General features: G+C 63.0%; 1 protein-coding gene across 11 annotated transcripts in view; it reads right to left on the bottom strand.

Annotated features, from left to right (window-relative positions):
* Positions 1-13,529, bottom strand: part of KAZN (kazrin, periplakin interacting protein) — a 1,012,902-nt gene that overhangs the window by 57,677 nt on the left and 941,696 nt on the right. For all 11 annotated transcript variants that reach the window (XR_005356153.1, XM_038531936.1, XM_038531937.1 and 8 more), the window contains one exon: positions 4,073-4,209. Coding sequence is in view for 10 of the 11 variants with exons in the window: in XM_038531936.1 (XP_038387864.1) it covers positions 4,073-4,209 (137 nt within the window). In the remaining variant the exon portion in view is untranslated. The remainder of the gene's footprint in view (positions 1-4,072; positions 4,210-13,529) is intronic.

Genomic DNA, 13,529 nt, shown 5'->3' on the forward strand with positions numbered 1-13,529 from the left:
CAGATGCTCAGTAAACATGGTTTCCACGAACAGAGGAGCAAACGAACGTGAGGAGTAAGTTGTTTTTACCCCATCAAGTCTCGGGGTGGGGGTGATCCTAATGGTTTCACAGAAAGGTTATAAAGATGAAATGATTTCACGTGTGGGAGATACGTGGTGTCTGAGGGAAGTTAGGGGGCTTTGTCCAGGTGCTTGGTAACATGTGTGTCACCGTAAAGGGGAGAGAGAGAAGGAGACCCCCGTCCCCTGGCCCCGGGGTCCTGCAGCACCGCGCAGGGGCGCAGCCGAGGACGAGGCAGGCCGAACCCGGCAGCGCGGCGTGTCTGAAGGCGGCCCGGTCCCTTGCCCGTCCCTCGCCACCAGCCGGGATGCACAGGGAAGGGCCCGGGGCCCCAGCTGCATCGTGCCGGAGCAAAGCCAAGGAACGACGGCTGCGTTGGGGGCCTGACCTCTGGGGGCAAGAGCCAAGCATCAGATCAGCAGGAACCCGTCCCGAGAAGAAGGATCCAGCACAGGGCCCTGCCCCAAGCAAGGTCATCCCATTCCTCGGGGACCGGGTGACGTCCTCAAGCTCCCCGTGTGCCCGGGGGCTGTGGGCAGGGGCAGCCGTCCTGCCTCGTTCAACGGCCCTGTCACCAAGGGCCTGACAGCCGGATGGCCAGAGCCGGGGAGGCCGAGGGCTGGCCTTTCCCTGGGGCCATCCCATCCCAGAGCCGAGGCTGGGGCCTGTGGCCTGGGACAGGGAGTGGGGGTCAAACCCTGGCTTTGCAGGGACAGGCTGCAGCGACTACGGGGCCTCGGCACCCTTGTCTGCAACACGGGCGTTATCTTGACACCTGAATGGGATTGTCCATGCGGAGAGCTCGGTGCGGCCCAGCAGTCCCTGCTGACGTCCTCTCCTGGCGGCCTGCACCCCCCGCCCCCCCCAGAGCAGCCTGGGGGACCCCAGTCATTCAACTGCGTTCAGGGACGCCGTCGGCAGGCACGGGCCACGCAGACATCCTGCACCCGCAGACGTCTCGGAGAAGAGCCCCGCGGCGCCGTGGGCAGGGATGCGCCCCTCCAGTTGGCGGCTCACCGGGGTCCCAGCAGGGCAGCCCCATTGCTCAGGGCAGCCGGGGGGGGGGGGCGCGGGGGACCGTCCCTTCCAGGATGCGCTGCTGGCACCGCTCTGGGCTCAGGCTGCCTGGGTGACATGCACCTGCTCTAACCCAGTCCACGGCCACCTGCGGGGCACAGGCCGAGTCACTCAACTTCCCCACACCTGACCGGCCGCCTCGCTCGTGAGAGCCACAGCACTGCCCCCAGGGGGGACGGAGGCTCAGCGGCCTGGCCATGCAAGCTCCAGAGCGAGGGACGGAGCTATCGCCCAGTCCCAGGGGGAGCTGCCCCCTGAGGTTCTGGAGGCAAGGCTCTTGGCGCACGGAGGGAGGCCACCGTGGGTTAGTTCTCCTTCCTGTGTCGAGGGGGGTCAGGTGGGGGCCGCGCACCAGGGGCAGGGGCCCCAGCACCCACGCGGATGCAGAGCTCCTTCCCCGGGGGCCGAGCCACGTCCTGGGCATCTGCCCCCAGCACCAGCCACGGGCCTGGATCATAGAAGGGCCCAGGAAAGGGGGTGCGGGACTGAGTAACTGCGTAAGGACCGTCCCTTAGAACTGGCTGCTGTACGAGGGGCTGCTTCCGAACCCTTGTTGCACTTGGAGGAAGGTCCCCTGGGGCCCTCAGGATCATCTTCGTCTCTGTGTCTGCAGTCGCTGACCGCGCTAGTCACGAGCAGACGGGGGAAGGCCCGTGGGTGAAGGCTCTGGGCCCCCTCCCTGATCACGTTCCCCGGCAGCAGGAGAACACGGAACGTTCCCAACACATGCCATGTACGGTGCCTCAGCGTTTCAGGCAACTATCTGTGAACCTCACAACCCCGTGAGTGTGATAGAGGTCTCGGTCCTTGCAGGCAACTGAGGCAGGAAAGCCACAGACAGGAGACTGGCCAGGGAGGCTGGAGCCAGATGGGGGTCAGGGTGGCCGGGACTTAGGATGGGAGGGTGCGTCCCGCTGTGCCGGGCCTCAGATGCTGGCACGTGGGGCTCAGTGGACAGAAGGAGGCGGCGGCAGGGGACACGGGCCTGGCTGGAGGACAGCAGCCTCACCACCCGACGGCCCTGTGTCCGGCCCTTGGTCCCCCCGCCCGGCTGCCTGTTTTGCTGTGATAACTTCCTCAGCTGGATTCGTGGAGACTCCCAAAGCCCCCTCTGACCTGCACCCATGTGCCAGGGAACGTGCCTTAGGCACGACTTTCTGTGAGCTTCCTGGGGGGGCCCCCAAACCCCCATCTCTCAGCAGCCTGTGTCCGTGCTGACCCCAGGAGCTCAGAGAACTGGGGTCCTCCTACCTGCTCCAGACAGGCCTGCAGGGGTCCCCCGGACGAGCAGGGTGGGCCGTGGCAGGACCAAGCACGTGGGACACCTGAGGGTTCCCTTAATCCTGTGCATGGGGACACTCATCCTGTGCATACAACGGAAGTCATTTTTTTGTGTCCAGTTGCAAGGTCTCGGAAGAGACAGGCTGAAGCCAGGGCTTGCGGTGTTCATGTCTCCGGCTCTCAATATGTGGCTGTGGGTCAGTCTCTGGGCCCTTCACGGCCCCAGTCCTCCCATCTGTAAAATGGGGTTGGACCTGGCAGTGATTAAAGACCGTCCCAGTGTTGCTATTTCACTGATGTGCTAGAAGCACAAGAGCAATGTGCCCCATGTGACGTTTAAGACGGTAGCTTAAAAAAAAATTGTTTTCCAAATTCCATTTTTTTTTATTCTGAATGGATCTGGAGGGTCTTCTGGAGGCACTGCGTGCGAGGGACAGCTGCCATTGAGCTGTGGCCATCTACGGCTGTCCCGGTGGCTGCTGCAGCCACCACCCTGCCCCCGTTGCTGGCTGGACGTGGGGTGGGGGAGCGGCTTGTTACCTGGGACTTAAAAAAAAAATGGCACGGTCCTGGGGGAAGGTAGATCTCTGTGGAAATTTTTTCAAGTACGAGCACAATGAGAAAAACAAATTTGATGACCCACTGCAAGACAGAAGCGCTTGCTCGTAAGCCCCGGGATGGCCGCTGGAGTGCTCCCACACCGCCTGTGCTCGGTGGCTGGGCAGCCAGCAGTGAACATAACCCATCTGTTTGGCTAAACTCCTACTCAGCCCCCAGAGCCCAACTCCTAGGTCACCTCCTCTGTGAAGCCCCCCAAGGCTCCTCCCCTGCAGGCAGACTTTCCTGCTGTCTCTCCGCGCACTGTTGTTGCGGGAGCAGTTACGCGGGCTAGGATTTACGGAGCCCTGGCTCAACACCAGACGCCACGCTGAGTGCTTTGCTTTCATCACCTCGGCCAGTGTTCCGCACGCCCCTGCACGGTCTGAGGCTCTCCGGGGTTAGGCGAGACGCCCTGGGACACCCCTAGGGGGCGGAATCCGAACCCGGGCCTGCCAGAAGCCAGAGTCCACACTGTCTGGGCTGCGCTGACCCGTCCAGGCTTGTCTGCCCAGCGGGCTGGGGGCCCCCAGCAGGGGCTGTGCCCATTTCAGCTCCATACCCAGGCCCGGGCCACATACGTCGGGAGCCTCCTCAGGCGAGCATCAGGTGACACGGGAGTGAGTGTGTGTTTGGGGGCTGGAAAAGCCAGACCTCGGGATGGCAGAGAAGGTGTCCTGTCCGCAGGGGGGTGGTGGGGTGGGGGGGTGGGGTGTCTGCAGGGGGGGTGGGCATAGAGGGAGGGGGAAGGGAGGGGAGGAGAGGGAGCTGGTATCTGAGGCGGGGAAGGGAAGAAGCTGGGGTCTGGGGAGGAGGGAGGAACGGGGGGGAGGGAATTGGGGGGTCTGGGACAGGGAGGGAAAAGTGGGTAGGGAAGGAAGAGGGAGGGTGGATGGGGAGGGAGGGGAGGTGGAGGGGAAGAAGGGGGAGGGGAGGAAGGGGGAGGGGAAGGGAGGATGGGGGAGGGAAGGAAGGGGGAGAGGAGGGGGAGGGGAGGAGGGGGGAGGAGGGGGGAGGAGGGGGAGGGGAGGAGGGGAGGCGGGGAGGCAGGCCCACCTTGCGGTGCTGCTCGTAGTTGCGGATGAAGTCGCGCAGCTGCTCCTCGCGGCTCTCCAGCGTGGCGTACAGCTGCTGCATCTGGCTCACCAGGTCCGTCTTCTCGCTCTTCAGGCGCTTCCGGTCGGCCTTCATGGCTGCGGGGCACAAGAGCGAGTGAGCGCCGGAGACCCTGCTGCCCCACGGTCCCGGATGCCGAGGAGGGACGCCGCCTCTACCGTCTTTTTAAGAGACCGAAAACGGGATTCAGGAAGATGGCGTTTCTGCGCCGCGTGCCACGTCCCTTAGTGGCCTTCCCAGGACTCGAACCCGGGCCGCCTGTCTCTAGACTCCGTTTCCACCTCTCGGGTTTACTGCTCCAGTCAGGGCAGCAAGTCCTAGACGGAGCCTCCCTCCCAGCCCCGGACTGAAGGGGTCTCTGCAGGGAGAGGGAGCTGGGTCCCGGCCCCGGAGGCTGCGGGCGCCCAACTCCCCGCGGAAGGAGCCCCCGAAGTCCACTCTGAGCCCCGGGGCCGCTCAGCCCAGCACGACAGCCCATCATCTGGCTCGTTTCCTCCGCGGGAGAAGCACTCGATCAAAAACACACCGCGACACACGACACGGAAAGTATGCACAGCGGAACAGGTACGACGTCAAAACGTAGACCTGCTTCCAAGGCCACCGCAGGGACGTAAAAAGGGGATGGGAGAAGACACGTGCACTCTGTCTCTCTGATACGGGGCTTCCGTGTAGAGTACATAAAGAACCCTTACAACCCAATAATGAAAAAGACCACCCGAGTAAAGAATAGGCAAACGGTCTGAACAGACTTTCCTCCCAGAGATGGTCCATGAGCGCCCAGAAAAGAGCTCGGCATCGTCTGCCAATGGGGAAATGCAAATCGAAACCCGAAGAGGTACCACTTCACACTCACGAGAATGGCCAAAGTAAACAAGATAGACTCAAGTGTGGGCAGGGATGTGGGGAAACTGGGACAGCTGCTGAGGCCGGATGGAAGGGTGCCGCCACCAGGCGGAAGCCGGCCTGGCAGTTCCACATGTGACTCAACATCAAGGTGCCCTGTGACCCAGCAGTCCCCTCCTAGGCACACGCCAAAGGGAAATGAAAACATACGCCCACACAAACACACAAACACAAATGTACACAGCAGCATGGGTCCCAGAGGCAACGGGTGAAAAACCGCCCCAACATCCACCGACCATGAATGGATTAAATGCAAAACCCCATGTGGTGCGTCCTTACAATGGAACATCATCTGACAACGAAAAGAAGTACCGCTGTACGCCGCACCGTGGGTGAACCCGAATCATTATGCTGAGTGAAAGGAGCCGGTCACACGTTGTGTGATTCCTCGTACTTTAGCAACAGTGCACAGCGGGGACGGCCATGGAGAGAGGACGCCAGTGGTGGCGAGGGCTGGGGGCTGGTGCGGGCGGGGATGTGCGGAGGCGGGGTGGTAGCTCAGCGCATGGGGTTTCTTTCCGAGGTGACGCCAATGTCCTGGTGTTGATGGTGCCGATGGGGTCAGTCCGTGAATATACTAAAAACCACTGAATCGCACGCTGTGAATGGGTGAATTGCATGATATGTGAATTATGGCTTAATGAGGCTCACTGTCTCTCACACGTGCACACACACACACACACACACACACGGGGCCGCGAGCCCTAAGCAGCCGCCGGCCAGGCAGGGTGGCTTCCGCTCCCTGCAGACTCTGTCTCCTTGTGCCCTGTACACACTGGCTCTTCGGCAAAGGAGGTTGCTGTGCTCGGGGCAGGCTCTGGCTGCAGGGTGGGCTTCACTGCCTTTTCCCAGGGGCTCCAGAACTCTGTTCCCTCCCTGGAGAGGACACCGAGGAGGGAATTGTGGAGACAGTAGGGAGGAGGGCAAAGCAACTCCTTGGTTCCAGAAGCTTCCAGCATGAGAAAGCATAGAGCAGTTAAGTCATTTTCCCGAAGTCATGCAGCCATGTCTGACCCCCAAGCCCACCCAACGGACCCTACATTATGCTGCCCTTACAGGGAACGTCCCACATCTGGAGGGTCCTGGCCCCACGGCGAGCTGAGGGCAGTGACAAGGGGTGGGCAACGGCTGTGCCGCCCCACCTCGTCCTGGACAGTCAGCCCTGCCACATGAGAGGCTGAGCCGCCGGGGGTGGCCTGAGGACCAGGGCCCCTGGGCTCCTGGCCTGGTGTTTGGGAGAAGCTGATGTCCCTCTGGCCCGAGGGGGCCTCCTTCATCCTCCAGCCCGTTGCCTCCCTCCCCTCAATCGGGGTAGAGCAGGGTGGAGGCAGGGCAGCTGGGGCCACGGGGAGCCCCACGCAGCGGGGCAGCCCTTCAAGTTCCAGCTTTCGGCCTCCCTCCCGCAGCTGGGCCGTGCCCCTCAGGCAGCCGGGCGGCGCAGCAGCTTGGATGGGCAGCGTGGGGACTCCAGGCCTGCAGGGCTGGGCGCGTACGGGACGGGGACAGCGCGGGGACGGAGAGCTCATCTGTTGTTCCTCCTGTCGGGCAGGGGCAGGGGTGGGAGGGGCGCAGGGCTGGCCTAGTGCTGTGCCCCGTACCCCAACACGGTGTCACCGCGTTCCTGGTGAACTTCAGGAAACCCAACGTCTGGAGACCCAAGTGGCTTGGAAGGAACCTTATAGAAGAGCCCAGGCCCAGCCGAGGCCTCGGACATTTCCATCTGCATTGTGTCACTAGATCCTAGGTCCTGGCGGCGCTCCTGGGACGGGGGTGCGGGGTGGGGGGCATCTGACACCCCACTTTACAGGGAAGGACACTGAGGCCACACAGCCAGTAAATGGCAGGGCTGGGTTGGTCCGGGCGCCCAGCTGGTGGGCTTCAGACTGTGGAGGGGAGCAGTTCCTGGGGCGGGGGTGCTGACCGGAGCAGTCCCCGCTGTGGCTCACCGGGGAGCCTCGGGGTGGGACCCTCCACCCCAGGGAGCAGCTGCTGCCGAGTAGGTGTCATGACTCCCCCGGGGAGCACGCCTCCGCCCTCTGGTTGGACGTGAGTCCCCTCTGGGCTCTGATTTGCCTCCTTCCTCAGCCTTTCTGACAAACACCAAATTCCAGGCTTGCTCTTGGCTACTGGAGCCTCTGGGGCGGGGGCGGGGGCGGTTGCCGCCCCGTGTCCTCCGCAGCACTGTTGGGCCCTCCTTCGCGGCGGCTGAATGGCCTTGGGGAGGGGCGATGGTGTCCTGGTGGCCCCCACGGGGCCGTCGCACCTCTGGGCGTCTCCAGGGGCTGCCGCACGGGCTACCGTCCTGTCCTTCGGTGGAGCAGGTGCGTGTGCATCTGTGCGCCGGGGCCTTGGCGGTGGGGACGGGCCGCTCCCCCCAAACGGCTGGTTACGCCCCTTCTGTGTGCCAGGCTCCATGCCCGCTGCGGTCGGGGGACAAGGATGGACAAGACACGGTCCCAACCTCGTGGGCTGCTGCACAAGGCACAGCCCTACCAGGCGGGGACGCTCCACTCCACCCGTCCTCCTCACCACGAGAACCCCACGCGCTCAGTATCCCAGGCTCCCTTGCAGCTAGAAGGGGCCCGTGTCCAGTTTTGGCCACTAGGATGTCCAGGGGGTCTCCTGGGAAAGCCCTCGTTTTCTTTTCCTTTTCTTTTTGAGACAGAGGGAGAGGGGGAGAGAGGGAGAGCGCGTGAGCAGAGGTGGGGTGGGGTGGGGGGGCAGAGAGAGACGGAGAATCCCAACATCCCAAGCAGGCCCCACGCACGACCCAGGGCTTGACCTCACGACCCTGAGCTCACGACCTGAGCGGAAGTCAAGAGCCGGATCTTAACCGACGGAGCCCCCGGTCGCCCTTCTGCTGTTCCCTATAAAAGTCCTGGCACGGCCGCAGCCGCTCCTCCCTTCTGCCCTTCCGTTTCCTTCCTGCTACGATCACACACGCGAGATCCCGAGGCACAGCAGCTGTTTTGTGGACACAAGAATGAAGACACAGAGCGGAGAGACAGACAGAACGGGCTGGACCCCCCGATGGCACCATCTGGGCCAGGATTCCTTATAATGGGAGAAAAATAAACCCGCTGTCGTGGGATTTCCCGCTTCGGGCGCCCTCCACGCTCCTGACGGACACATGGAGGCAGGCTGCGAGCAGCGCTCCCGCCCCCACCACGCGCGGCTGTGCCCCGCGGTTCCCGCACACGAGCTCTCGCCGTGGGAACCCCTGCCCTGCGAATTCTGGACCCCGCCAGGCTGAGGACCCGGAAACGCGAAAGCGGCATCTCTGGGAGTGAACGCCCAGCAAAGATCCCTCCAAAGGGGAGACGAGGCCCGTCGGGAAGCACAGCGAGAACCGAGCAGCTGCTGTGAGATGCGCCGCGGCCCTTCCCAGACCCACCCCGCGTCTATGACCCACTCAGGGAACCTCCACGGAGAAGCGGGACCTGGGGGCAGGCCTCGGGGGGCCCTGCACTGGCCAAGGTGGGGAAGTGCGTGCACGTCCCCGATCGAGCCCGACTGCCCCCAGGACCAGGGGCTGGGCCGCGCCGTCAGACGGGGCTCCCTCGGGGGCGGCCCTGGCAGCCCATGTAGCTCTTGAAGGAAACCAGGAGGCCCGCTCGAGGGGTCCCCAGGAAATAGTTTCACCTAGTGGTTTGCACGGGGCGCTTCCTTCCTCCCTCTGCCACGGGCCGCGTCTGCTCTCCTGCAAACCCGATCCCAGATCCCACGTTCTCTCTCCGAGGGTCACTAATGCGAGGCGGGGTCTGCGGGGCACGAACCTCCCTCTCTCAGCGGCCTCCCCACTCGGCCGAAGCCCCCCAGCTCCACTTCACCCTCCCACTCAACCGGCTTCACCCAGGCGTGTCCTGTCCCAGCAGCCAGGCCGCCGGAACCAGTGCCGCGGTGACGGGTGAGGTCACGCCCAGTGGGCCCCGTGGCATCACGGAGGGGGACCAGCTCAGCTCCTGGGAATGTGGGGGCTCCGAGGGTGGGAGGGAGGGCGTGCGGGGAGGGACTTCTTTCTCTAACTCACGGGAGGCCTCGTGCACGCGTGAGACAGGGAGGGACCCGCCCGCCGCGGCCCCACGGAGACGGAGCTTGTCTGGGGATGCCACTCTCCTCAGGCTTCTGTGGTGGGCTGTTGGGTGGCGCACCCCCCTTCCTGTCCTGGCCTAATATGCTGCAGCTCCTCGCAGACGTGGGGTGGGGGTGGGGGACAGGTGCAGCATCAGCCCCAGGTTAGCTTCTGCAGATGTGCATCTGGGAGGGCATCTGGAAGGGTGGAAGAGGGCTCTGGGCCCTCGCCCCTCACTCCCGCCGTGGGTCCAGGACCCCCTCAGCTGCAACGCCCAGGCGGAGGGAGGCCTCAGCCCGCAGGCAAAGGAACCGGGAGGCTGGTGCCTGCCTTCTGAGCCTCTGGGGGCCGTGCACCTCGAGGGTACAGGATTTTATAGGGCACACTTGAGCACGAGGGGACTTGTTACCCACCAAGGCAGTGCGTGCAGAGACAACCTCGCTGGGGACGGAGGGACCAGGCTCCCAGCCCATGGCCCCCAGCGGGAATGTGGTCGACTCTGTGAGCTTCCTTGGGCTTCTGAGGGCCTGGGAGGCAACACCTCAACCACTGCCCCCCATCCCCATTGCAGACCTGTCCACGGCCTGGACCAACGCCACCCAGTGGGGCAGGATGGGCATCAGTGTGAAGTCCGAGGATCGGGGTTCTGTCCCTGGCTCTGAGCCCCGGAGCAAGTCACTAGCCCCCCACCCCAAGACTCGATTTCCTAGATGTTCAAACGAGTCCCGTGTGCCAGGCTCTGCTCTAAGCCCCTGACCCACTTCTGTCACTCAGCTGCCACAACCACTGCATGAGGTCATGCTAGGTTACAGAATGAGGAACTAGGCACCCAGGGAGACTGGGCAACCCGGCCCCGTAGTGAGCGGCGGTGCGCATCTGGCCCCGATGCACCCTCCCTCCGACTCTATTGCTCCGTCGCTTCCAAAATCATCCACCGCCGACCAACCTCCTGCAGTCCCACTGGCCCCGTGTGCTCCTCGGGACCCGGAGCGGGTGTGTGTGTGTGTGTGTGTGTGTGTGTGTGTGTTGGCAGGACGAGCACCTGCCTTATGGAGGAAGAAATTGAGGTCCAAACGGTTAACTTCCTCACCAAGACCCTCACAGCTCAAGGAGCTCAAGGATCCCGCCCTGGACTTGCATCCCTGACACCTGACCTTGAACCCCTCTCACCCCTGCCCCACCCTACTGTGAGAGCACGGCCGCTGTAAACAGCAGAACCCGCATCGATCCACAAAACCACCGGATGATCCAAAAATCCACATCACTCACTCCTGCTGCCAGGCGGTTCCCGAAGCCTCTCACGGTCCCGAGGGGGCCTTTGCAGGTTTCCATTAAAGGCGGCCTGACATTCTCGCGCACGCCGCGTGACTGCTCGGTGGCTGCTGGATGGAGGGTGCGTGTGCACGCGCGTGTGCATGTGGGCGTGCAGGTTGGCAGCTCCTATAGAATCCTTCCCACCCCCCACCCATCCCCACGGCCTGCAGGATCCCCAGATCCCCAGCCCAGGACACACGGTCAGACTTCCCAACGGTCCGACCCCAGAAGTCTGCAGGCCCGGCTCTGGATGGTCCCGAACCAGGAGACCTTATGAAAAGCCCCAGGCTGGTGCACCCCGGACCAGACCCGGACCCCGACCTGGACCCCCAGGGCTCTGGGCAGGGGCGGGCTTGTGCTGGGCGGGTCGGGGACCTCAGCCCCGGAGGACGATCCCGGCCGCCGCCAGCAGGGGGCGCCCCCTTTATTCCCATTCGACCTCCGGGGCGGGTCTGGCCTGCATCTGCGGATTCCAGGAAAGGAGGGCTGAGCAAACCACTCTGGAAAAACACCCTCCAAAGAGGCCCCGGGATAAGAACCAGGGCGCAGGGAGTCTAGTCCGCGGTCCTGTATGGGCTCCGCGTGGCCGCAGGTGGGGCTACGCTTGTGGCGAGCACGGCGGCGAGCTGTTGAATCACTATTTGTACGCCCGAAACTAACGTTAACACTGGGTGTCAACCATACCCAGGTTTTAAAAAATTCACTTAGACCATTTTTTTAAGAAATAAAAGAAAGAAACCAACTCTTCCAACTCCACTTCCCTCTACAGAGCGGCAAAGGGCAGACCCAGCATCACCCAGCAAGCAGCCCAGGTCTCTCGATTCTCAGGCCAACGTGGTGGGGCGCAAAGCGTCAGCTCGGGAGTCTAAGCTTAGGTGAACCTCAGTTTCTTCATCTGTAGAAGGAGGACTGGACGTATCGATACGGAACAGGCTGCTGCATCCGGAGTGAACGGTCAGGCGTGGACCCCGAGCACGTGGGGGGAAGAGAACCCCGGAGAGACGCAGCTGCGTGGCAAGGGCGGTTTAGCGTCCAGGCCTTGACCTCAGTCAGAGTCGTGAGGCTGAGCCCCGTGCTGGGTCCTGCGCTGGGTGTGGAGCCTGCGTGGGACTCTGTCTCCCTCAGCCCCCTGCCCCCACTCCACCCCACGCTCTCTCTCCAAAATAAAAAAAGGAAAAGAAAAAGACAGTTTCAGATTCACAGCGCAGAGCCCTGGCTTCTAGTCTGGCCCCGCATGTAACTTCTCTGGGTGTTTCTCTTGGCTGTTAAGCCGGGGGTGATAACCTCTACCTTGTGAAGCTCTGTGTGACATGACCCAGCACCTGAGTACACCAGGTGCTCATTAAATGCTAGCACCTTCTCCTTCTCCTTCTCTTCCAGCTCCCCATGGCTCCCAGGCCTCAGGAGGCCTCAGCAGACACTGGTTGGCTTGACCAACAGGCTGGAGATTCTGGGAAAAGGGCCCAGAGAAGGGGCCCGGGGCAGGGAGAAGGAAGGACCCACAGACTCGTGGCCCCAGGACAGGCGTAGCCGGGTTTATTTTGGTTCTTCCTGTTTGAAAGCTGAGCAAGGTGGGTTCAGAACAGGGAGAGAGGTGAAGCAGGCTCTCGCCCTGTCAGGTGGTACCGGGGGAGGAGGGAAAAGCCCACCAAGCACTCGGGCAGGTGCAGGTCTGACCACCGTGCACCTGCTGAACCAGGCCTGGTCAGACGTGCCCGTGGCTGTGTGGCCCGGGCTCCGACCTGGGGTGGCTCTGCCTCTTGTGAACAGAAACTTCTTTTCACGTCTCACCGCCAGGTGCAGTGGATTGATTGGCCAACTCAGCCAATGAGTGGCTGCATCGGCACTGGACTCCGGCACTTTGGTATTCGGGTCCCCACGGCTTCTCTCTCCAAGTGCAGCCCAGAAAGAGTCGGGTAGTGTGACCTTCTGCAGCCTCCTGCCTGCGTCAGGAAAGGCGAGTATCCGGAATACAGGGTCTCCATTCCGATACCGTGACCGTGCAGACATGACTAATCAACCACTCTCTCCGGGAACCTGGGTCCGACTGGAGATGTCTGCCACGGCCTGGGGAGGGAAAGGCGGACTGCTCTGCCTCGGGTGGGGAGGCAGGTGCCGCCACTGACGGAGCCGAGCTGGCGTGTTTGACAACGGGGTCTGGGTCGATGCTGGGCCAGCACCAGTGGCTCCACGGAATCAGGGTCAACTCCGTGTAACCGAAAGAGAGCAGCAGTTCTCTCGACTGGTGGGAACCGGTGCATGCACACGGGAGACGGTGGCCCACAAGCTCCTGCTCGCACACTCGGAGGGGAGAGAGCACAATATTCCCTCGGTTGCGTCCAAGGTGAACGGAGGGTTCCTGGGTCGACTTACATATTTCTGTGCCCGGCCCTGACGGGCAGTGTAAGATCCTGGGGGGCAGGGACCTGCCCTGCCTTTTCACCACTGTCCCCCAGCATTAGGACGGTGCCTGGCCGGTAGTAAGTGCGCAGTAAATACCAGCCAACGGACTCTCGAGTGTCAAAGAGGTGGACCTCCCTGGGGACGTGGGGACCCGCTCCACGGCCCTCGGCGAGCAGCGTCCAGTATTTCCTGCATCCCTGGGGGCAGAGATAGCTCTGCTTTCCTTTGCGTGCCTCCCCTGACCCCCCCTGGGCTTGACGGGGCAGGCTAATTTCCCTTGTGCCTCCTGACAGGCCCGCCGAGCCTTGGTGCTCTCAGACCTGATTGCAAAAAGGCGACAGCTCTCGCCAAACTGCCTTGGGCTCTGTGCACTGTGTCCACGGCCACTTCACGTTGCTCCAGCTACATCCCGGGCAGGACACAGGAGACTCCAGCAGACTCCAGCTCCGGCTGGCCCAGGGCACCAGTAGGTCAGAGCTGGGGGCGGATCCCAGACACCTGCGCTTCCAGCACAGGCAAGACCCAGTGTCCAGGAGCAAGGTGGCCTCCTTCTCCCCCGGGGCTCCCCTGATCCCAGCCTGGCCACAGCTACGCGTTCCCTTCGCCTCAAGGCCACCCACTCTCCTGCGGGCTGCCTGACCCCCACGCTGGATGGTCTGTTGAGGCCACCAGGCTTGGACAGGCCTGGACCCATCGGAAACTGAG

The sequence above is a fragment of the Canis lupus genome, chromosome 2 (genome assembly GCF_011100685.1).
Source record: "Canis lupus familiaris isolate Mischka breed German Shepherd chromosome 2, alternate assembly UU_Cfam_GSD_1.0, whole genome shotgun sequence".
In the NCBI taxonomy this organism is placed as follows: Eukaryota; Metazoa; Chordata; class Mammalia; order Carnivora; family Canidae; genus Canis; species Canis lupus.